Here is a 22,652-nt window from a genome sequence, read left to right as displayed (position 1 = left end):
GGCCTTTGGCCAGAGAGACACCTGGGCCCCCCAGCCAGGCAAAGGTCAGAATCCCTCAAGGACAGGCTCCCTTCCCAAAATGGACAAAGACATTACCCCAGAGGAGAGAACACCCCACCCACCTAGTCAACCAGACCTTCAGCTGGACGACATGCCCTCCACCAATCAGACCTCAGCCTATGAGGACAGACCCTCAACAGGATCCCTGCTGCTGGACAGAGATCCTATAGCCCATAACAACTGCCCTTAATAACCATGTGTGCTCGGGGGCTCGGCCTCCATAACTTTCCCAGCAAATGCCCTTATTTTCTGAAAGCTCACTGATGCTTCTGTATTCTACCTCCCTGGATCTCCATGGCCATCCACGAACTCTCAGTGATTATACTGAGAGTCACTATCGTGCACTGAGCAGAGCTCTCAATGACTTCCCAGACTCTTCTGACCCTTCAATTACTAACACTCCAAATCCCAATGGCCCCACAATTACTTTCACTTCTTGTCCCAAGTATCCACTGGCCTCCCAATGACTGTCATTAATATCTACTGACACCCCCCCCCCATGAACATCCAAGGGACCCTGACTGACTTCCAATGAATTCCCTATCACCACCATCCTAAACGATTACTATTGACCTCCGACCTCCCTGAGAATGCTCAAAGATGAAACTGATAAATGATGAACATGGATTTCACAGTGACCCCTGCGGACTCCACAATAAATCAAACAGCCCTAGCTGCTGATCCCCACAGAGCCACTTTGATCTCTCCATCAAAGCAGACTATATTGTCTGCTTTCATGCTGCCACAGCTGAGTTAAGCAGCTGGGGCAGAGATAGCAAAGCCAAAACCACTTCCTACCGGGACCTTTAAGAAAGTGTGCCCTTAAATACTCTGATGGCCCCTAGTGAATTAAATTGACCACCTGACATCATGCCCCTGTTGACCCTTCAGAGACTCAGGCACACATCCAGGCCCCAGTGCTACCTTTCAACCCCTCAACGACCTCAAACTGGTGTCCACTGACGCCCCTTCCAGTGACACCCCTCTTAATTCTTCCGACCTCGGCGAGAAGGGGGCTAACCTAGGCCTGTACCTGAAGAGACCCAGGTGCCAGTCCATTCTCACCAGCCTCCCCTCGGTGATCCCGGAAGCTGGAACGGCGGCTCTCCTCTGACCTCTGCACACTTTCTGAAGATGGGAGTGTCAGGGCAGGCAAAAAAGAGAAACTCTTCGTTCCCCAGAACCCAATTCCAGTGCCTCAGTTCTGTTTCCCAGCAGGCTTGTGCAGGTCGAGATGCTCACACAGGACTGACCCTGGTGCCCCAGCGCATCCGGGAAAAGGAGGAACCACAAGTTCCTGGGGAAATACACAGATAGAGAAGATCCCGCTGCCACCTAGCCTTTCCCACGGCGTGGCTGCCCCTGCCCCGGCCTCCCTTGGGCCCGGCTGGGGCGCACAGCGCGGGACGCCCCCGACCCGGGGCCTCTGGCACGAGGGGCAGCCTGATCTCGGCGACTGTCTCCACCCAAGGCTGCTGCTCGCCCCAGCTCGGACTCCGCGCGGCCTGGCTCCCAGGAGACCGGCGAGAGGGCCCGGCGAGACCGCTCGGCCGTCCGCCCAGAGCCAGCCCCCGGAGGTCGGCCCCGGGGCGCGGATCCCGAGCTGGGGGCGGGTCCCAAGAGGCAGGGAGCGTACCTGGGGCCGTGCCACCCCCCACCAGTGGGCGCGGCAGCCGAAAAAAAGGGGAAGCGCCGGCGCTGGACTCTGCTCAGGGCAGCCCGCGAGGACCGAGGGCTCCCACCACAGCAGCCCGAGCGCCCGGGGTGGAGCTACGCGGGCTCAGAACATGGTGGCTGGGGCGCCCTGCCTGCCGCTGCGCGCTTCCATTGGCTGCCGAGGCCAGGGCGGGGGCTCAGTCACCGGCCTCCGCCTCCCGCGGCGTCCACACTCGCGGCGCGCGCGGCGGCCGGGCTGGACTTTGCCGGCCCGCGGCGCCATGAGCCGCAGCCTGGACGCGGCGCGGAGCTTCCTGGAGCGGCTGGAAGCGCGGGGCGGCCGGGAGGGGGCAGTCCTCGCCGGCGAGTTCAGCGTGAGTGGCGCACGGGGTCCGCGAGGGGCGCGCCCCGGCCCTGGCCCCGCGGACGCCTGTCCTCCGCGCCCGGCGGGCTCTGCCTTTCTGTCTCGGTGTCCCCGGTGTCTCCCCGCCTTGGGGGGGGTCTCTCCGTGTTTCTCTCCCCAGCACTTCTCTGTCGCTCTCGCTGTCTCCGTCTTCACTCTTTGCCCACCGGCCCCGGAGCGCGACGTCCACGGCCAGGCCGGGACGGACCGTGCACACCCTCGCTCCCGGTGTCCTCGTCGCGCTCCCGGAACAACCTGGCTGCGGGCGGGACAGGCGGGGCGGGCGCCGCAGGAGAGGGCGGGCGGCCCTGCTGCGCTGGACAGCCCCGGCCCCGCCGTTTCTGGCGACCTGACTGTCCCCTGTGACCACAGGAAGGAAGGGGCTGCAGCAGGGCGAAGAGGAACACGGAGGCCGTGGCGTGGTGAGGGTGTGAACGCCGGGCTCGAATCCGCGTCCGGGCCAACCGCGTGTGGTCCAGGAGGTCTACCTGGCCCCTCTGACCTCGGCTTCTTCCTTGGTGAAATGGGGACATGAATGACCAAACTGGCCTAAGGATTAAATGATGTGGGTGAAAAGCGCTTAGCGCATATTGGGCGCGCACTTCGTAGGGGCGTTCCTCACTGCCTATAAAGATTATAAACGTGGGCCGGGTGCGGTGGCTCACGCCTGTAATCCCAGCACTTTGGGAGGCCGAGGCGGGAGGATCGTTTGAGCTCGGGAGTTCGAGACCAGCCTGGGCAACACAGCGAAACCCTGTCTCTACTAAAAATACAAAAATCAACTGGGCATAGGCGCACGCCTGTAATCCCAGCTACTAGGGAGCAGAGACAGGGGACTAGCTTGAACCTGGGAGGCAGAGGTTGCAATGAGCTGAGATGGTTCCACTACACAGCTGAGATGGTGCGACTGCACTCCAGCCTGGGCGACAGAGTGAGACACCATCTCAAACGAAACAAAACCAAACAAAAAATCTAAACGTTACAATACAGGTAGTGAAACCCAGCGTCAGGAAGGCTCACGCAGCATCATAGGCACTGTACATTACAGTCGATGACGCGTTTAAAGTGTAATAGCTTAGGTACCAGACATAGAAACATACCATACAAACGCATAAACTGATATATGGTGATGCATATCAAGTTTAGAAATATATGACAAATATATAAAAGTATTATAAATGACTGTTTATACAATAAACATTGTATAATTGCATAAAACAATACAACAAATGAATATAACAAAGATTATAATTTGTAAACTGACCAAAGTTATTTGATAAATTCATAAGTAGACATAAAATGTGTAACAGATGGCCAGGCGCGGTGGCTCACGCCTGTAATCCCAGCACTTTGGGAGGCTGAGGCTGGCGGATCACGAGGTCAGGAGATCCAGACCATCCTGGCTAACATGGTGAAACCCCGTCTCTACTAAACATACAAAAAATTAGCCGGGCGTGGTGGCGGGCGCCTGTAGTCCCAGCTACTCGGGAGGCTGCGGCAGGAAAATGATGTGAACCCGGGAGGCGGAGCTCGCAGTGAGCCGAGACCGTGCCACTGCACTCCAGCCTGGGCAACAGAGCAAGACTCCGTCTCAAAAAAAAAAAAAAAAAAAAGTAACAGATAATTATAAACCTAAGTAATTTACACACGTAGAAACATTGTATATAAGAAACTAAGAAATGCATAATAAATGTAAAATATATAATTATACAATATAAGAATGTGTGTAACAAACGTAAACATAATACCCATGTGATATATGACATCATGCGACTGGGTGGGTTCTGAACCATGTACAGTGCTGAGGGCCTCACATGCGGAAGGCTGGGTGGTGAGGGCACCCCTGCTCCCCAAGCCTGCCTCCCGCATATGCAGGAATCACTGCGCTCTTCTAGGTGTTCCCACTACACAAGGGCATCATGAGGGCTTAAATGACCCGATGGACATAAGTAAAGCACTTTAGAATAGTGGCTGGCACACAGTGGTGCATGGGTGTTACTTATTATCATTGAGATTACGAATACCTGACTAAGATGGTAATACACGATTCACTAATTATTATTATAATCTCCCAGTAACACAGTGCCTATAGTATCTTGTACATAGTATGTTATCCATTATAATGCCTATGCATTCTACATTGTCTTATATGTTTAGCTACATAACCCATAATATATTTCATTACAGTTATTGCTTACAAGACAATGTCACAGATTGAGTGTGCAGGGGGTGGATGCCGAGAGGTCTGAGTTCAACCCTCACCTTGTGACTTCCTGGTTGGGACCTTCCACAAGTCGCTGAACCACGTGGTGCATAAACTTTCCTGCCTGCACAATGGGGACGTCAATAATAGTACCCATGTCCTAGGAACCTGTGATGATTACATGCCCTTAGCACAGAGACTGGCACAGGGAAGGTGCCCTGGGTCGCTATTTCTGTATCATTATTATTAGGCAGGCCCCGTGCCGTCGGGGTCTGCACTCACCTCCCCAGGCCACTGGCTTTGTATCCTGCAAGCGTGCCTAGGTGGCCCGGGACTCTGACCTGGCTCCTTTCCTGTCTCCTCCCCTCCCCGGCCCACTCATAATGCTCTACCAGGACATCCAGGCCCGCTCGGCCGCCTGGAAGGCTGACGGCGTGTGCTCCACCGAGGCCGGCAGTCGGCCAGAGAACGTGAGGAAGAACCGCTACAAAGACGTGCTGCCATGTAAGTCGGGGCTTCCGTAGGGAGTCGGTGCAGCCTCGCACGCCCTGCCACTGTCCAGGCATCAGTGTGCACTGGAGTCACCCACTGTGCTCTCCTCCCAGAGCCTCACCCTCTTCACTGCTCAGCAGCCCACAAGGGCACCTTGGTGGGATCTCTGCATGTGTGTGGTCCCCTGCTGGCTTTCAGCCACGGGGCTGTCAGAGCCTCAGTCCTACCCTATCCTCCCCAAACTCCACTTTTCTCACCTTATCTGCTGACAGATGATCAGACGCGAGTAATCCTCTCCCTGCTCCGGGAAGAGGGACACAGCGACTACATTAATGGCAACTTCATCCGGGTGAGGGTTGGGGTCACGGAAGGAGGTGGACTGGGAGTGGCCAGGGGTGGGCATCAGAATCTCAGTAGTGAATTCGGCCTTCACCAGGGCGTGGATGGAAGCCTGGCCTACATTGCCACGCAGGGACCCTTGCCTCACACCCTGCTAGACTTCTGGAGACTGGTCTGGGAGTTTGGGGTCAAGGTCAGCACTTGGGGGTGGGGCACAATGGTGGGGTCAACATCTAAGTACCCCCTCGACGGTTTCCCTGGCCCCCTCACCCAAATCACCTTCCTCTCCCCTGACCCTCCTTGTCTAGGTGATCCTGATGGCCTGTCGAGAGATCGAGAATGGACGGGTAGGTGTCCTCTGCCCCCAGGTTTCATGTCCTTGTTCAAGGAGGAGGGAGGAGGGATCTTGCTAGCTCCTCCTTGACCCCAGGACCCGAGGGTCCAGCTCTTGGAGTGACCTTACTGTGGCTCTGTGGGAAGCCCCATTGTTCCTCTAAGTTTTTGTTGATATGTTATTCATCCCCCAGTGTTGGCAACCCCTCTCCTGCTGGGCTTTCCAGCCATTTCACACCTTAGACCATAAGGCCCTATTCTGACTGCTTCCCCTGTAGGCTCTGATCTCTCTTTCCACCTCGCTTCCCTTTATTCACTCCACTCTAATAACTCTGGTCTCTGCTGTTCCCCACATGTTCCAGGGATGGCTCTGCCTCAGGGCCTGTGCCTTGGCTATTCCCTCAGCCTAGGACATCGTTCCCTGTGGCTTGCTCTATCACCTCCTTCAGGTCTTTGCTCAAGTGTTAATTCCTCAATGAGACCTTCCTGGGTGGGTCTTCACACCGTTTTAAACTCTCAGCACTTCCATTCTCCCTCCCTTGTCCTACTTTTCCTTTTTTCTTCACAGTTCTTATGAACTCCTAACACACTGGATAATCTACAAATGTATTACGTACATTGTTTATTCTTAATCTCCCTGATTTAGAAGGTAAGATCTACAAGGCCAGGGATTTTTGTTTTGCCTGTTAACATAAATTAGTTACTAAATAAATAAATGCATGTCAACATTGAAGGCTGAAGGCACATAGCTTCATGTGGTTTCTACATTCTTGCCTGCTCCATGGATGGGGTGGGGGTTCCCTGGGGTGACTAGCTGATGGTGGAGCCTGTATGATCTGTAGTCATGTCTCTTTCTCATTCCTGATTTTGGTAATTTGTGTTCTCTCTCTCTCTCTCTCTGTCTCATCTCTCTATCTCGCTATCTCTTTTTTCATGCTCCTGCCTGTTTTTTGTAAACAGTGTATTAGAACACAGCCACACTCATTTATTTGCATATTGTGTATGCCTGCTTTTATGCTACAGTGGCAGATATGAGTAGTTGCAAGTTGAATAAATTATATGGTCTGTAAATTCTAAAGTATTTATGTGACCCTTTATAAAAATAGCCAATCTTTGGACTAGAGGTTTATCATTTTATTATTTTTTCAAAGAACCTACTTTGGTTGTATTCATTTGCATTCATTTTCTCTATTGATTTTTTCATTTTCCACTTTTTTTTTTTTGAGACAGAGTCTTGCTCTGTTGCCCAGACTGGAGTGCAGTGGTGCAATCTTAGCTCACTGCAACCTCTGCCTCCCAAGTTCAAGCAATTTTGCCTCAGACTCCTGAGTAGCTAGGAATACAGGCACATGCCACCACGCCCAACTAATTCATTTTCTACTTTAATTTCAAGTGTACTTGAAAACAATGTGTATTCTGCTTTGGTTGGCTGGAGTGTCCTGTAAATACCAATTAGGTCAATTGACAGACTTTTTTAAAAGACACTTTTATATCTTTACTGTATATTTTATATTTTTACTGATTTATTTTCTCTAAATGTATGGATTGCTTAGAGAAGAGTGTTGAAATTACCAACTGTTCAATAAGTATTAATTAGGTCAAGTTTGTCAACAGCACTATTCAAGTCTTATTTCTGACAATTCTTTTTGTCTGCTTGCCCTATTATTTGCTGAAAGAGGAATGTTGAAATCTGTATAACTATTCTTTCAGTTTTACTTTTCATGTTTTAAAACTTTATGATTGAGTACATATACATTTAGGATTATGTCTTCCTAATGATTGGATCCCTTTCTAATATGTAATGACTCTCTTTATTTCTGTTAATACTTTTTTCTGAACTGTACTTTGATATTAATACAGCCATTTAAATTTCTTCCTTCCTTCCTTCCTTCCTTTCTTTCTTTCTCTCTCTTTCTTTTTTTGAGATGCAGTTTCCCTCTTATCGCCCAGGCTAGAGTGCAATGGCGCAATCTTGTCTCACTGCCACCTTTACCTCCCAGGTTCAAGCGATTCTCCTGCCTCAGCCTTTCGAGTAGCTGGGATTGCAGGTGCCTGCCGCCACGCCCAGCTAATTTTTGTATTTTTAGTAGAGATGGGGTTTCACCATGTTGGCCAGGCTGGTCTCAAACTCCTGACCTCAGGTGATCCACCCAACTCAGCTTCCCAAAGTCCTGAGATTACAGGCATGAGCCACCGCCCTCGGCCTTAAATTTCTTTAGAGTTTGCATATGTCTTTTCCCATTCTTTTACTTTATATCTATGTTCATCTTTATTTTTTAGTGTGCTTCTTGTAGGTGGTGTATTGTAGGGACTTTTTTTTTTTTTTTAAGACAGAGGGGAATGCAGTGGTGCAATCATAGTTCACTGTAACCTCAAACTCCTGGGCTCAAGTGATCATCCTACCTCAGCCTCCCTAAGGAGTTGGGACTACAGGCATACACCACCATGCCTGATTAATTGTTTTTTATTTCTCGTAGAGATTAAGTCTCACTGTATAGTCCAGGCTGGTCTCGAACTCCTGGCCTCAAGCTGTTCTTCCACCTCTGCCTCCCAAAGTGCTGAGATTACAGGCATGAGCCACTGCATCTAGCCAGGACTTACTTTTAAATCTAATCTCACAGTCTCTGCCTTTAATTGGAATATTCAGCCTTTAATGTAATTATCAATAATGTTGGGTTTAAACCTACCATCTTGCTATTTGTTTTCTATTTGCTCTGTTTGCTCTTTTCTTCTTTTTTTCTCTTTCAGAGTGAGAATTTTTTATTAATCTATTGCATAGTAATTATTCCCTTATTAGCTATACATCTTTATTTTAAATATGTAGTTGTGGCTTTAGAGTTTACAATATATGTCTTTAACTTATAGTCTATATAGTCAAATAATATTCCACATTTCATGTAAAATGTCAGAACTTTACTGTAGTATATTTCAATTACCCCTTTCCATGCTTTGTGCTATTGTTACTATATATTTTAGTTCTATATATATACTCCACAGTACACTGCTATTATAGTTGCTTTAGAATATCTTTTTAAACAGCTTTATTGATATATAATTCAGTCATTTAAAGTGTAAAATTCCATCATTTTTCTATATTCCTGAGTTATGCAACTATTACCACAGTAAGATTTTTGTTTTTGTTTTTGTTTTTTTTTTTTTGAGACGGAGTCTCGCTCTGTCGTCCAGGCTGGAATGCAATGGCGGGATCTCAGCTCACTGCAAGCTCCGCCTCCCGGGTTCACGCCATTCTCCTGCCTCCCGAGTAGCTGGGACTACAGGCCCCTGCCGCCTCGCCTGGCTAATTTTTTGTATTTTTAGTAGAGACAGGGTTTCACCGTGTTAGCCAGGATGGTCTCGATCTCCTGACCTCGTGATCTGCCCACCTCGGCCTCCCAAAGTGCTGGGATTACAGGCGTGAGCCACCGTGCCCGGCCTACCACAATAAGTTTTTGAACATTTTCATCATTCCATAAAAAAATCCAGGCCAGGCATGGTGGCTCATGCCTGTAATCCCAGCACTTTGGGAGGCTGAGGCCGGTGGATCACGCGGTCAGGAGATCGAGATCATCCTGGCCAACATAGTGAAACCCCGTCTCTACTAAAAATACAAACATTAGCTGGGCATGGTGGTGGGCGCCTATAATCCCAGCAACTCGGGAGGCTGAGGCAGGAGAATAGCTTGAACCAGGGAGTTGGAGGTTGCAGTGAGCCGAGATTGTGCCACTACTCTGCAGCCTGGCGACAGAGCAAGAAAAAAGAAAAAAGAAAAAGAAAAGAAATCCTATATCCATTAGCAGTCACTCCCCATTTCTCAGCAACCTCTACAGCCCTAGACAATCCCTAATCTATTTTTGTCTTTATAGTTTGCTTACTTTGGACATTTCATATAAATTGAATCATATAATATGTAGCCTTTTTTTGCTTAGCATGTTTTTTTTGTTTTGTTTTGTTTTGCTGAATACTATTCCATTGAATGGATCTACCACATTTTACTTATTGGTTGACAGAATTTGGGTTCTTTCTACTTTCTGGCTATTATGAACAATGCTGCTATCAACACTGATATACAAGTCTCTGTGTAGATGTGTGTTTTCATGTCTCTTGGGTATTGCTGGGAATTGCTGGGCCATATGGAAACTCTATTTTTAACATTTTGAGGAACTGCCAAACTGTTTTCCACAGTGGCAGCATCATTTTACATTTCCACGGCAATGTTTAAGGGTCCCCATTTCTTCTCCCTGATGCTTGTTACTGTCTTTTTTTAAAATTATAGCCATCCTAGGGGATGTGAAGTGGTATGCCATTGTGTCTTTCTTTAAATGATGTGGTAAAATATACATAACATAAAAGTTGCCAGTTTATAGGTGCTCAGCGAGGAATGTTAAAAATAATTTTGCCATTTAAACCATTTCAAGTGTAAAATTCTATTGAATTAAGTACATTCACAATGGATTAACCATTCCTACTGTCTATTTTCAGAACATGTTCATCATCCCAAACAGAAATTCTGTACTCATTAAACAATAACTCCCATTCCCCCCATTTCTAGGTAAACTCTATTCTCCTTTCTGTCCATATGAATTTGCCTATTCTAGGTACCTCATGCAAGTGGAATCAGGAATACACTAATATGCAATACTTGTCCTTTTTTCAAGGTTCATCCATGTTGCAGTGTGTATCAGAATTTCACTGTTTTCAAGGCCAAATAATATTTCATTGTATGTATATATCACAGGATGTTTATCCATTCACCTGTTGGACATCTGGGTTGTTTGTACCTTTTGACTATTGTAAATAATGCGGCTACAAACATTGGTATACGGGCTGGATGCAGTGGCTCACTCCTGTAATCCCAGCACTTTGGGAGGCCAAAGTGGGCAGATCACGAGGTCAGGAGATCGAGACCAGCCTGGTTAACAAGGTGAAACCCTGTCTCTACTAAAAATACAAAAAATTAGCCAAGCATGGTGGCAGGCGCCTGTAGTCCCAGCTACTCAGGAGGCTGAGGCAGGAGAATGGCGTGAACCCATGAGGCGGAGCTTGCAGTGAGCCGAGATCGCGCCACCACACTCCAGTCTGGGCGACAGAGCGAGACTCTGTCTCAAAACAACAAACAAAATGGTATACAAGTATCTGTTTGAATCCCTGTTTTCAGTTCCCTGGGTATGCACCTAGAGTGGAGTTGCTGGATCATATGATAACTCTATGTTTAACATTTTGTTTTCCACAGTGGCTGTACCATTTTACGTTCCCATCAGCAGAGAGAGAGAGAGGGAGGAACATGTGTAGTTTAATGACAGGGATATGGTCTACATTGTTAGACTACCTTGTCATTGTGTAAACATCATAGAGTATACTTACACAAACATAGATAGTATATACATTTTTTATTTATGTATTTTTCATATGGAAAACCAAATGTCCCAGCACCATTACTGAGTATCAATCATTTCCCCAACTTAATGTGCAGTGTCAATATCGAGTGCCATGTATCAGGTTTCTACATATGCTCCATTATAATCTATGGCATCACCGTCGTATATGTGGTCTGTTGTTAACCAAAACATCATTATGTGGCATATGACAATGACATATATGCCATCCTAATGAGTGGGAAGTGGTACCTCATTGTGGTTTTGGTTTTCATGTGCTTATTCGTCCATTTGTATATCTTCTCTGGCCAAATGTCTATTCAGGTCATTTATTCATTTTAAAATTGGGTTATTTGGGGTTGTCTTTTTATTATTGAGTTGTAAGTGTTACTCTGTATATAAGTCCCTTATCAGTACATGATTTAAAATGTCTTTCCCATTCTGTGGGTTGTCATTCCACTTTCTTGATGGTGTGTTTTAAAGCACAAACATTTTGTGAAATTTTAATTCCAATCTATTGTGTTGCTGTGCTTTTGGTATATCTAAGAAGTCATCGTCTAATCAGAGATCATAAAGACTCTGTTTTTTCTTCTAAGTGTTTTGTAGTTTTCTTGCTTACATTTGGGTCTCAGATTTACTTTGAATGAACATTTTATGTGATGTGAGATAGGGGTCCACATTCACTCCTTTGCATGTGACTATCCAGTTGTTCCAGCACCATTTGTTGAAAAGACTATGCTTTGCCCATTGAACGGTCTTGGCCCCTTTGTTGAAAATTAATTGGCCATAAATATAAGGGTTTATTTCTGAACTCTCAATTTTATTAAGTTGATTGATGTGTTTATCCTTGTGCCAGTGTAACAGTTTTGATTATTATACCTTTGTAGAAGTTCTGAAATCAGGAAGTATGAGTCTTCCAAATTTGTTCTTTTTTCCAAGATTGTTTTGGCTGTTTTGGGTAGGTCCATTGCTGTGCAGAAGAGTTAAACATGGCAAACATAACTGTTTATGCTTAGAAAGGCCTTCCTGTAAGGTTGACTCTTGGGTGGCCTCTAGAAACCTAGGTTTCTGATAACAGTGGCTCACTATGCTTGAACTGTTAATACAAACAATATGCTTTATGCAGAACACCTGTTCTCCTGCTGGTAGTCTGACATTTTGGTACAGGCTAGGCAGAGTGTGCCTACATTCTGTGCAGAAGGTGCCCCAATAAAAATCCTGGGCACTGAGTTTCTAATGAACTTTTTTATAAAAGACTGTTGGGTTTTGGCAAATTTTGTTCTTTGCATCTATTCAGATGATCATTTGTTTTGTATTCTACTAATATGGTGTATAACATTGACTTTCATATGTTGAACCAATCTTGCATTCCTGGAATTAATCCCACTTAGTCATGGTGTTGAACACTTTGCTAGTATTTCTTTTTTTTTTTTTTTTTAGACGGAGTCTCGCTCTGTCGCCCAGGCTGGAGTGCAGTGGCGCAATCTCGGCTCACTGCAAGCTCCGCCTCCCGGGTTCACGCCATTCTCCTGCCTCAGCCTCTCCGAGTAGCTGGGACTACAGGCGCCCGCCACCGCGCCCGGCTAATTTTTTTGTATTTTTAGTAGAGACGGGGTTTCACCGTGGTCTCGATCTCCTGACCTCGGGATCCGCCCGCCTCTGCCTCCCAAAGTGCTGGGATTACAAGCGTGAGCCACCGCGCCCGGCACACTTTGCTAGTATTTCATTGAGAATTTTTGTGTCTATATTTGTGAGATATTGGCTAGTAGTTTTCTTTTCTTGTGAGGTCTTTGGTTTTGGTGCCAGGGTCATACTTGCCTCATACAATATGTTGGGAAATGGTTCCTCTCAGTTTTTTGCAAGAGTTTGTGAAAGGCTGGTATTAATTCCTCTTTGTTTGATAAAATTCACTAGATTATCTTTTAAAGATGTTTAAAATGAAATATCTTTTACATTTAGCCACTTACTTTTCTCCCTGTTATTTTGTGTAGATCTGTATTTCCATTTGTATCATGTTCCTTTTGTATGCAGAGCTTACTTATTCTATTTATTTAAGAGATAGGGTCTCACTCTGTCACACAGGCTGGAGTGCAGTGTGCAGTCACCACTCACTGCAGCCTCAAACTCCTGGGCTTAAGCAATCCTCCCACCTCAGCCTGCCAAGTAGTTGGGAGTACAGGTGTGCCACTGCACTTAGCTAATTAAAAAAAATTTTTTTTGGATGCAGGCTAGCTATGTTGCCAACACACCTAGCTAATTTTAATTTTTTTTTTTTAAGATACAGGCTATGTTGCTCAGGCTGGTGTTGAAGTGGCCTCAAGCAATCCTCCTGCCTTAGCCTCTCAAATAGCTGGGATTACAGGCAGCAGCCACTGTCTGTAAGCATCTGAAGAGCTTACTCTAATATTTCTCATAATGCAGATTTGTTTGTGATGAATTCCCTCAGCTTTCATTTGTCTGAAAAGGTTTTCAGCATTTTTAGGATATCATACCATTGACTTGCTGTTTCTGACAAAATGTTGCTATAATTCTTAACTTTGTTCTTCAGTATGTGATGTGCCTTTTTGTGCGTAATGCTTTTAAGATTTTCTCTTCTGGGGCCGGGTGTGGTGGCTCATGCCTGTAATCCCAGCACTTTGGGAGGCCAAGGCAGGTGTATCACTTGAGGTCAGGAGTTCGAGACCAGCCTGGCTAACCTGGTGAAACCCTGTCTCTACTAAAAATACAAAAAAAAGTTGGACGTGGTAGTGTGTGTCTGTAATCCCAGCTACTCAGAAGCCTGAGGCAGGAGAATCGCTTGAACCCGGGAGTTGGAGGTTGCAGTGAGCCGAGATTGTGCCACCGCACTCCAAGCCTGGGCAACAGAGCAAGGGTCTCAAAAAAAAATTTTTTTTCTCTTCTTCATTCTTTTTCGGTAATTTGATCATGATCTGCCTTGGCATGACTTTCTTTAGGTTTAGGTTTATTCTCCCCCTGGTTTCTTGGATTTGTGGGTTTATAGTTTCATCGAATTTGGGAAAATTTTCACCTATTATTTCTTCACATAAAGAAGTTTTTTTATCCCCCTTTCTCCTTTCCTTCTGGACTCCACGTGCACATACACTAGACTATTTGGTATATTTCTACAGAGAACTGATTCTCTTCATTTTTTTCATTTTGAATTATTTATATTGCTATGTTTTCATGTCTATTGATCTTTTCTTCTAGTGTCTACTCTGCTATTAGTGGATTTTTCATTTCATATATTTTATTTTTCCTCTTTATAAATTCCATTCAGGTTACTTTTTGGATCTTTCATTCCACTCTGCATCATGTTCATGTTTTCCTTTTCATCTTTGAGTATATTTGTAATAGCTATTTTAAGATTTTTGCTTCTTTCCTGAACTGTTATTTCTGGGCCCTTTCCTATTGACTGATTTTTCTCCTGGTTATGGGTCACACTTTCCTGCTTCTTTGTATGTCCAGCAAAATTTTATTGGATGCTTGATATTTTGAATTTTGCACAGGTAAGTGTTGGATTGTTTTCTTTAGTGTTTTTTGCCTTTTCAGGAACTTTTGGATGATTGATCAAGTAGCCTTTGTTCTAGAATTAATTTAGCCATACTTCTAATGCGTGGTCATTCTAGGTTCCCTACTAAATGCCCCTTATAATTGATAATGCCTCTACACTCTAGCTAGAGGGAATGTGAATTCTTTCTCATCATGAGCTCAAGGAAATGTTCATCCTACAGATCCCTACTATTCTTTCATGGTAAGCTATTCTTGCCTGGCCTCATGGGGTTTCATGCTGTATATATTCAGATTATTCAACCAAAGAATCAAGGAGGGGACTTCTATGCAAGTTATTGTTTTGTTTTTATTTGCATACCTCTGTTCCTTCCAGGACTCTGCCCTGCAAATTCTAGCTGCCTTGGCCTCCTTGAGCCATGGTCTCTGGCTCAACTCAGTGGGATCATTAGACTCATATCTTACAGCCTGGTGACACTTCCATGCAATAAGCCAGAGTGGTCTCTGTTCAGTGACCACAGTACTGCAACGCCTGCCAACCAGTGTCTGAAAATAGCGGCTCATGTATTTTGTCCAGTTTCTAGTTGCTTACAGTGGGAGGGTATCCTGGACTGTATTTCCCCTGCATGGTCAGCAGCGCACCTCCATTGAGTCTGCATGTGTTTAATCTGATGGCTCTGTTGGCTGGCCTCTGTTATAGGTTATAAGTACAGCTGCCTGTGCTTCCACCAGGAGCAGTTGGGGTGTCTTGTGGCAGGATTGAGCTAGCTCTGAAGCTGACTCCCTCTTCTCACTCCCTGCCTTTTCTCCCTTACCTTTTGCAGAAAAGGTGTGAGCGGTACTGGGCCCAGGAGCAGGAGCCACTGCAGACTGGGCTTTTCTGCATCACTCTGGTGAGCTGTGGGAGGTTTCAAGGAAGATTCCCAAGGGGGAAAGGCTTTGGGTTGGGCCTAAAAGGATGAATGATTTAACCCACAGTCCACTCATACTGCAGGAAACCCTCTGGTGTTAGCCTGCAAATAGTTATAACTTAATATAGGGATAGCCTTTGCATTTTTATTTTGGCTACAATCACAGTTATCTCTGTCATGTAAATGTGCCTGGTTAGGTTCTTGAAATTCTTACTTCTCTTACCATTTCAAAAGAGCTTGGGGAACTCTCTCAAGTCATACATACAGTTAGTACTTAATAAATACAATAAAAGTTTCATTTTAGAACGAAAGACATCTCTTTTCACTGCAAAAGGGCTTGAGTTTTTAGAATAGTTCCTCTTTTTCTCCTGTGTCAAATGTTTCCTTAATGAAAGCTTTGGGGAAAGTTTGGGCTATATGAATTTTTAAAATGTTTTCTGTATTTGATTTTTTAATCAGGAATGCTTTGCTTTCTATAAATGTCTTCTGGTACCTATGATCTTTGTTCTCCTCCCTCTTCTTACTTGCCCCACCCGCCCCTTACTCAGTTAAAGGAGAAGTGGCTGAATGAGGACATCATGCTCAGGACCCTCAGGGTCACATTCCAGAAGGTACTGTGACAGGGGAGGAGGAGGTAAAGGGGCTCCTGAAAGGGGAGCGGTTTCCTCCCCTGTAAAAATGGGCATCATACTAGTACCCACCTCCTCAGTTATTATCTGGTAGACATAAACGGAAGATGCCTAGAAGTGGGCCTGGTGTATAGTAGATGCCCAATTAATGCTTTTTTTCTTTTTTTTCTAAGTCTTTTGCTCATCTTTTTCTGTGTTTCAGGAGTCCCGTTCTGTGTACCAGCTACAGTATATGTCCTGGCCAGACCGTGGGGTCCCCAGCAGTCCTGACCACGTGCTCGCCATGGTGGAGGAAGCCCGTCGCCTCCAGGGATCTGGCCCTGAACCCCTCTGTGTCCACTGCAGGTTTTGGAAATGGGCTTCAGGAGGGTCTGGTGAGGCAGAGGGGACAGAGCATGGAGGGGAGTACAGGGCATGGGGCTAGTCTTGTAGTCTGAGTGCCTATTTTGAGAAACCTTGCTCACCTCCATGGACTATAATTGTGAGCACTTGTTCAGCACAGACTCAGCTGGGGAATAAGCACACAGCTGCTGCTCAACAAAATGTAAGTGATTAAAAAGGTTTTCCTTGTTCAGATATAATCTGGAGATTCTGGGAATCAAGAGGCTCTGCAGGGGATCCATCAGGACCCTCACCCCCATCCCTAAATGCCCCATCTAAAAGGGGTTGTGGTCAGGACCTGACCAGGCACACTCTGATTCTCTTGTCAGTGCGGGCTGTGGGCGAACAGGCGTCCTGTGCACCGTGGATCATGTGAGGCAGCTGCTCCTGACCCAGGTACGATGCAGGCATCCTGTGTGTGCAGTGTGCTGCCCATGACCACGTGTCCTGCTCAAGTGCCTTGTCTGTCTGCCCCAGATGATCCCACCTGACTTCAGTCTCTTTGATGTGGTCCTTGAGATGAGGAAGCAGCGGCCTGCGGCCGTGCAGACAGAGGTGAACCCTGGGTGTCCTAATCTTCAGGGACAGTGGCCTGCTGTTGTCATTTGCCCCCGCCTTCCCTTCTTGATGGTCCCTCACCCCAACAGGAGCAGTACAGGTTCCTGTACCACACGGTGGCTCAGATGTTCTGCTCCACGCTCCAGAATGCCAGCCCCCACTACCAGAACATCAAAGAGGTACAGAGGCCCCTTTCCCACTCTCCTGTCCACCATCAGCACCCTCAGAGACCAGGACCCCGAGCAGGGTCCAGCCCCCAGGACTACTGGGAGCAGGCACTGACTGTGACATCCACCTGTGCCCTCCTCCGGACATCCTTACCGGGCTCTCCCGTCTTAAGCTTTCTCCCAGAGCCCCGTGAGAGGCCTAGCCAACTTCCTCCCTCAGGAGCCTCCCCTCCTGTTTTTCTTCAGAATTGCGCCCCACTCTACGACGATGACCTCTTCCTCCGGACTCCCCAGGCACTTCTCGCCATACCCCGCCCACCAGGAGGGGTCCTCAGGTACCCGGCTCCATCCCCGCATTCTTCCTTGCCCAATTTCTCAGGCTAACCCCTTTTTCATCCTTGGAACACCAGTCCGTTCCTTGTTCACTTTGCCAAGTGTTCGCTGGCCCCTTCTTCGAATTGAGCACTGGGAACCCATCCCAAGATGATTCATTTATCCCAGTGGTCCCCTTGCCTCTGTCTCTAAGGCTTGCCCTGCCTTCTGAGTTAGGCCTTTCCTGGATCCTCCAATCAAACCTTAATTCAGGTGGCTCACGCCTGTAATCCCACACTTCGGGAGGCCAAGGAGGGCGGATCACTTGAGGCCAGCTGGAGACCAGCCTGGTTAACATGGTGAAACCCTGTCTCTACTAAAAATACAAAAATTAGCCAGGCGTGCTGTAGGGAGCCTGTAGTCCCAGCTACTCCGTTGGCTGAGGCAGGAGAGTCGCTTGAGCCTGGGAGGTGGAGGTTGCAGTAAGCCGAGATGGCACCACGGCAGTCCAGCCTGGGCGACAGAGCGAGATCCTGTCTCAAAAAAACAACAACCAAAAAATTCAGCAAATAATTCTAGACGCCGCCTTCTTGTCAGGCCGCACTTTGGGTGCTGCGGCCATGGGATTGAGCCGCCTTCGCAGCGGAGATGTAAGGCCCTTGTCCTTGCGGCCATCCCTTCTTGTCTTCTATGCCACTTCCGCATTCTTTTATTCAGTAGACATTTACACAGAAATGACCACCCCTCAAACCAACACTCTGCCCCAATTGCCTTCCAGGTTGACCCCGTTCTTCCTTCATCCCTCTAACTTGCAGGGCGCTAGGGACACAGAAGAGAGGCCCCCCACCCAGGGAACCCTCCCTCCCATCTAGCGCACCGCCTCGGCGGGAAGGAAGCCCGTGGTTTGCGCGCTGAGCAGCCTCCCCACTCCCGCCCTGCCCAGCGCCGCCGTTTCACTTCCTCCCGGCCCTCCCTGCCTGCAGGAGCATCTCTGTGCCCGGGTCCCCGGGCCACGCCATGGCTGACACCTACGCGGTGGTGCAGAAGCGCGGGGCTCCAGCGGGCGCCGGGCGGGGGACGGAGACGGGGACGGGGACGGGGGCGCGCAGCGCGGAGGAGGTGCCGCTCTACAGCCAGGTGACGCCGCGCGCTCAGCGGCCCGGGGCGCACGCGGAGGACGCGCGGGAGACGCTGCCTAGCCGCGGTGAGTCGAGGCTTGCTCCCTCTCAGGGCATCATCCTGCTGTGATCCGCAGGGCGGCACCATCCTGCAGTGGTCCGCAAGGCCCTGGCGGCCGCGGGGACCCCAGCCGCTAGCCTGGCCACGCCCCGACGCTGACGTCCAGGCGTCCCTGGCCACGCCCCGGAAGCGCCCCCTGGCGGTCGCAGTCGCGGTCCAGGGGCAGGGTTCCTGGCAATACTTGGCCGCGCCCAAAGGCTGGAGGCCACGTCCGGGGTGTGCAACTTCTCCCGCCCGGCGCCCTCGGCTCTCCCCTTCGGGCCTCGGGGGAAGCGTCCCGGCCAGGGGTGGGGTCTTGGGACTCCCTGGGGCTTCCGGAGCTGACCCGTGGGGGGTCTCCTGCCCTCAGTTCCTGCTGACCAAAGTCCTGCCGGATCTGGCGCCTACGAGGACGTGGCGGGTGGAGCTCAGACCGGTGGGCTAGGTAAGTCAGGTAGAGCCTGGGTTGCTGGGACTTTGCTGCTTTGAGTGAACCCCAGGAGTCTGGGGTTGATGGGGCATGGAGCTCAGTCCTGTGGATGTGGCTGCAGTGAACCAGGAGGACCTGGAGGCGGGGGGATGGTCTTCTTCATGTCTGCCAGCCTCCACACACCTCAGCTTCTCCATGAGACCCACGGCACCCTTCTTCTCCCAGGTTTCAACCTGCGAATTGGGAGGCCGAAGGGGCCCCGGGACCCGCCTGCTGACTGGACCCGGGTGTAAGTCTACGCCAGCTCCTGCTTGTTGCCTCTTGTGAGCTCGGACTGCTGATGCCCTGGCGCTGCTGAGCGCCGTGTGCAGAATGGAAACAGTGGGCCTGGATCAAAGTAAACGTTTCTCAGGGTGGGAAATGTGGAGGCTTTGCCCCAGTGACTGTAGCATTCAAGGCTTGAGGCTGCAGGAGGTAGCTAGTGTATAATGGCTGGTGAGGCTGCACAGAGCAGATTCAAGAAAGAAGATCAGGAAGGGGCATGACCCCTGAGTTATGAAGGGGAGAAGGGACAGATGAGCTTTCAGAGACTGCTCTCCTCACCACATAGCACTAGTCCATCCTCAGCACCTGAGCCTCCCTCACTTGGACACTCGGGGGACCACACAGAGAAGTGGATGGACACTTTGCCATCCAGGGAGAACTAAGCCAGGCATAACCACAGCCAAGCAGGTTAACCCCAGGCAGACCGATAAAAAGACCTCCAGATAGGCAGACAGACAGATGGACCACCAACCTGGACAGACAGCCAAACCTTCAGAGATACAGTCCACAGGTGAACAAAGGGACCCCCAGCCAGCGAGAGAGAGAGAGACCAGCCAACAGCTTGATAGACCAGTGCAGCCAGAGAGACCACCAAACAGAGCCCCCAAAAGACAGACACCTCTGCTAGCTGGACAGCCAGGTGGACCCCCTAAGTTAGACAGATTACTAGACAGATATAAACAGATCCCCAGCTGAACAGACACACAGACTTCTCAGACCCCACCCCCACCCTCAGGTGGGCTAGCTGGCTGACAGACCTTCTGGCCAGACAGACTCCTAACCAACCAGATGGACTGCCAGACAGACAGACATCAGCCACATGGAATCCTGACATCCCAGCTAGCCGGCCAGACTCTCATCTTGATGGATGGACCCCAGCTGGTCAGACATGATCCTCCAGATTGACAGACAAGTCCCCCAAATGAGTACACATCTCCAGCTATTCAGACAGATGGACCCCCAGCAAATCAGGCCCTATCTAGACAGACCCCAGCCAGACAGACTCCCAACCAGACTGGCCCCTTGCTGTTCACACAGCCTGCCAAGTAGCTGGGACTACAGATCTAATTTTTTTTTTTTAAGAGATGAGTTTTTGCCATGTTGCCCAGACTGGTCTTGAACTCCCAAGCTCAAGAAATCCTCCTGCCTCGGCCTCCCAAAGTGCTGAGATTACAGGTGTGAGCCACCAGGCTCAGCCCCCTAAGATTTGAAACACTTTAAATGGCGCATGGTAGGGTTCCTGCTAGGATAAAACATTAAGCAGCTGTTAAAAGAAAAAAAGGAGGACGCGTCTTTGTGCGCTGGTGTGGACAAATCTCCAAGTCACTGCAAAATGGAAAAAGTATAAGATGCTCTTTCCCTGAACCTCAAGGGTCCCGCCCCTCTCACTTTCAGGTCTCTGGACCTCTGACTGACACTGTGCCTGCCCAGGTCCCTGTATGCACTGCTGCAGTGCCCTGGGCCCTATGTCCACCCCTGTCCTGCCCTTCTCTGTGCGAGGGCCGGCCTTCTTCTGCCTCTGCCTGGCTGCATCCGTGGTTGATCTCAAGTGCCTTGGCATGAACTCCACTCTCCTGCAGCCTTCAATCAGGGAATGATGGGGATGTGTACATACTCCGTCCCACCCCTTGGCAAGGTGATGCTGAGGTGTGGATTTTTAACAGTTCACAGACTTTCCCAGGAGGCTTGGGTTTGGGTGCCCACAGTGGGAGCTGGTGTGATGTCATACCTTTGCCGGCCGCCTTTCCTTCCTGTTCTCTGTGCCCCTACTTCCACTGTAGAGCTGCCCTGTTTCTCTGTTTTGGTGAAAGAGCTGACCCTGTGCTGCCTCCCACTCTCCCAATGCCCCTGCCACTCCTGTGAGCCTGCTGCTGGTGAGGTCGGTGCTGACCTCTGTGTTGCTGGATAATGAGTCATTTATCTCTGGAGGAGAGGAAAGGCAGGTCCTCCACAGCCCTGATAAAATCTCCAAGTCTCTCAGTTTCGGGTCCCTCTCCTGGGATGCAGACCCACTGCCTGCCCAGGTGGCATGATCCACATCCCCTCTTCTTGGGAATAGGGGCATGGGAAAGTGGCTAAAGATACTGTTCTGGCTGCTGTGTTCACTGTGAGTAATAAACTGTCCATTTCTCCGATTCAGAGGTCTGTTTTTTTTTTCCTTTTTTTCTTCCCCAAAGATGGAGTCTTGCTTTGTGTCCCAGGCTGGAGTGCAATGTCGCAATCTTGGCTCACTGCAACCTCTGTCTCCGCCTCCCAGGTTCAAGCAATTCTTCTGCCTCAGCCTCTCAAGTAGCTGGGATTAAACGCATGTACCACTATGCCCAGCTAATATTTGTATTTTTAGTAGAGATGGGGTTTCACCACATTGGCAAGGCTGGTCTCGAACTCCTGACCTCGTGATCTACTTGCCCCTGCCTCATGAAGTGCTGGGATTACTGGCGTGAGTCACTGCACCCGCACCCGGCCTTGGTCTGGTGTTTTATACACATGTGCATGTGATGTGGAGCTGTGCAGGCCACCTTGTCAGTGTGCAAGGAGAGTCCAGTCTCTGCGCCTTCTTGGATTCTGCCTCTAATATATTTGAACATTTACCTCTTAATATTGTTTCCTATCTGTCTGTCCTGATCAGAATGTAAGCTGCCTGAGGGCAGGAGTTCTTGTTTGGTTTACAGCTACTGTCCCAGCTCCTAGAACAGCGCTGACACTTAGGAAGTGTGCAGGCTGATTTATCTCACACCATTTACTCCAGGCTTCCTCACTTCTAGTAAAGTATGATACCTTGTCTCAAATATTCTCTTCCCCTTTCCAGACCCATGTCTTTGCTCATGCAGATCACTACTTCAGGCTGATATAAAAACCATTCTCTTGTTAGGAAAGCTCAGCAATGGGAGAGGCAATCTTCCACCCGTCTCTTGCTCTCCTACAGGTCTTTCTTGGAGGTAGTGGGTTGAATGGTGGCCCCCAAAAACATAGGTCCAAGTCCTAACTTCTAGAACCTGTGAATGTGACCTTATTTGGAAAAAGGGTCTTTGCAAATGTAATTAAAACACCTAGAGATGAAATCATCCTGGATTTAGGATGGGCCCTAAGCCCAATGACTGATGTCTTTATAAGAGAAAGCAGAGGGAGACGCAGAGACGGAGAGAAGAAGGTCATTGGAGATGGAGGCAGAGATGGGGATGAAGCGTCTGCAAACCAAGGAATGCCAAAGATTGCCAGCAAACCGCCGGGGGCCAGGAGAGAGGCCTGGCCGATTCTCCCTCACAGACAGCGGAGGGAACCACCCTGCTGACACCTCAGTTTCAGGCTTTAGGACCTCAGAACTGTAAGAGAATAAACATCTGCTGTTTTGAGCCA

General features: G+C 48.7%; 1 protein-coding gene across 2 annotated transcripts; it reads left to right on the top strand.

Annotated features, from left to right (window-relative positions):
* The first annotated feature begins 1,902 nt into the window (after positions 1–1,902).
* On the top strand, positions 1,903–21,430 carry PTPN18 (protein tyrosine phosphatase non-receptor type 18). Of its 2 annotated transcripts, XM_030801100.1 has the most exons (16): positions 1,903–2,090; positions 4,718–4,826; positions 5,087–5,163; positions 5,251–5,346; positions 5,462–5,500; positions 15,190–15,258; positions 15,825–15,887; positions 16,108–16,250; positions 16,616–16,682; positions 16,764–16,841; positions 16,934–17,023; positions 17,258–17,346; positions 18,307–18,527; positions 18,912–18,986; positions 19,197–19,260; positions 20,691–21,430. In XM_030801100.1, the coding sequence occupies exons 1-16, from the start codon at positions 1,998–2,000 to the stop codon at positions 20,704–20,706; spliced, it is 1,389 nt and encodes a 462-aa protein (XP_030656960.1). In that variant the 5' UTR covers positions 1,903–1,997; the 3' UTR covers positions 20,707–21,430. The 2 variants fall into 2 exon arrangements, with proteins under 2 accessions (XP_030656960.1, XP_003281796.2); XM_003281748.4 differs by having other exon boundaries at positions 19,197–21,430.
* The last annotated feature ends 1,222 nt before the right edge of the window (positions 21,431–22,652 follow it).

This window comes from Nomascus leucogenys, chromosome 20 (genome assembly GCF_006542625.1).
Source record: "Nomascus leucogenys isolate Asia chromosome 20, Asia_NLE_v1, whole genome shotgun sequence".
Classification (NCBI taxonomy): domain Eukaryota; kingdom Metazoa; phylum Chordata; class Mammalia; order Primates; family Hylobatidae; genus Nomascus; species Nomascus leucogenys.
Note: the sequence above shows the minus strand (reverse complement) of the source record. Positions and strands in the feature narration are given on the sequence as shown.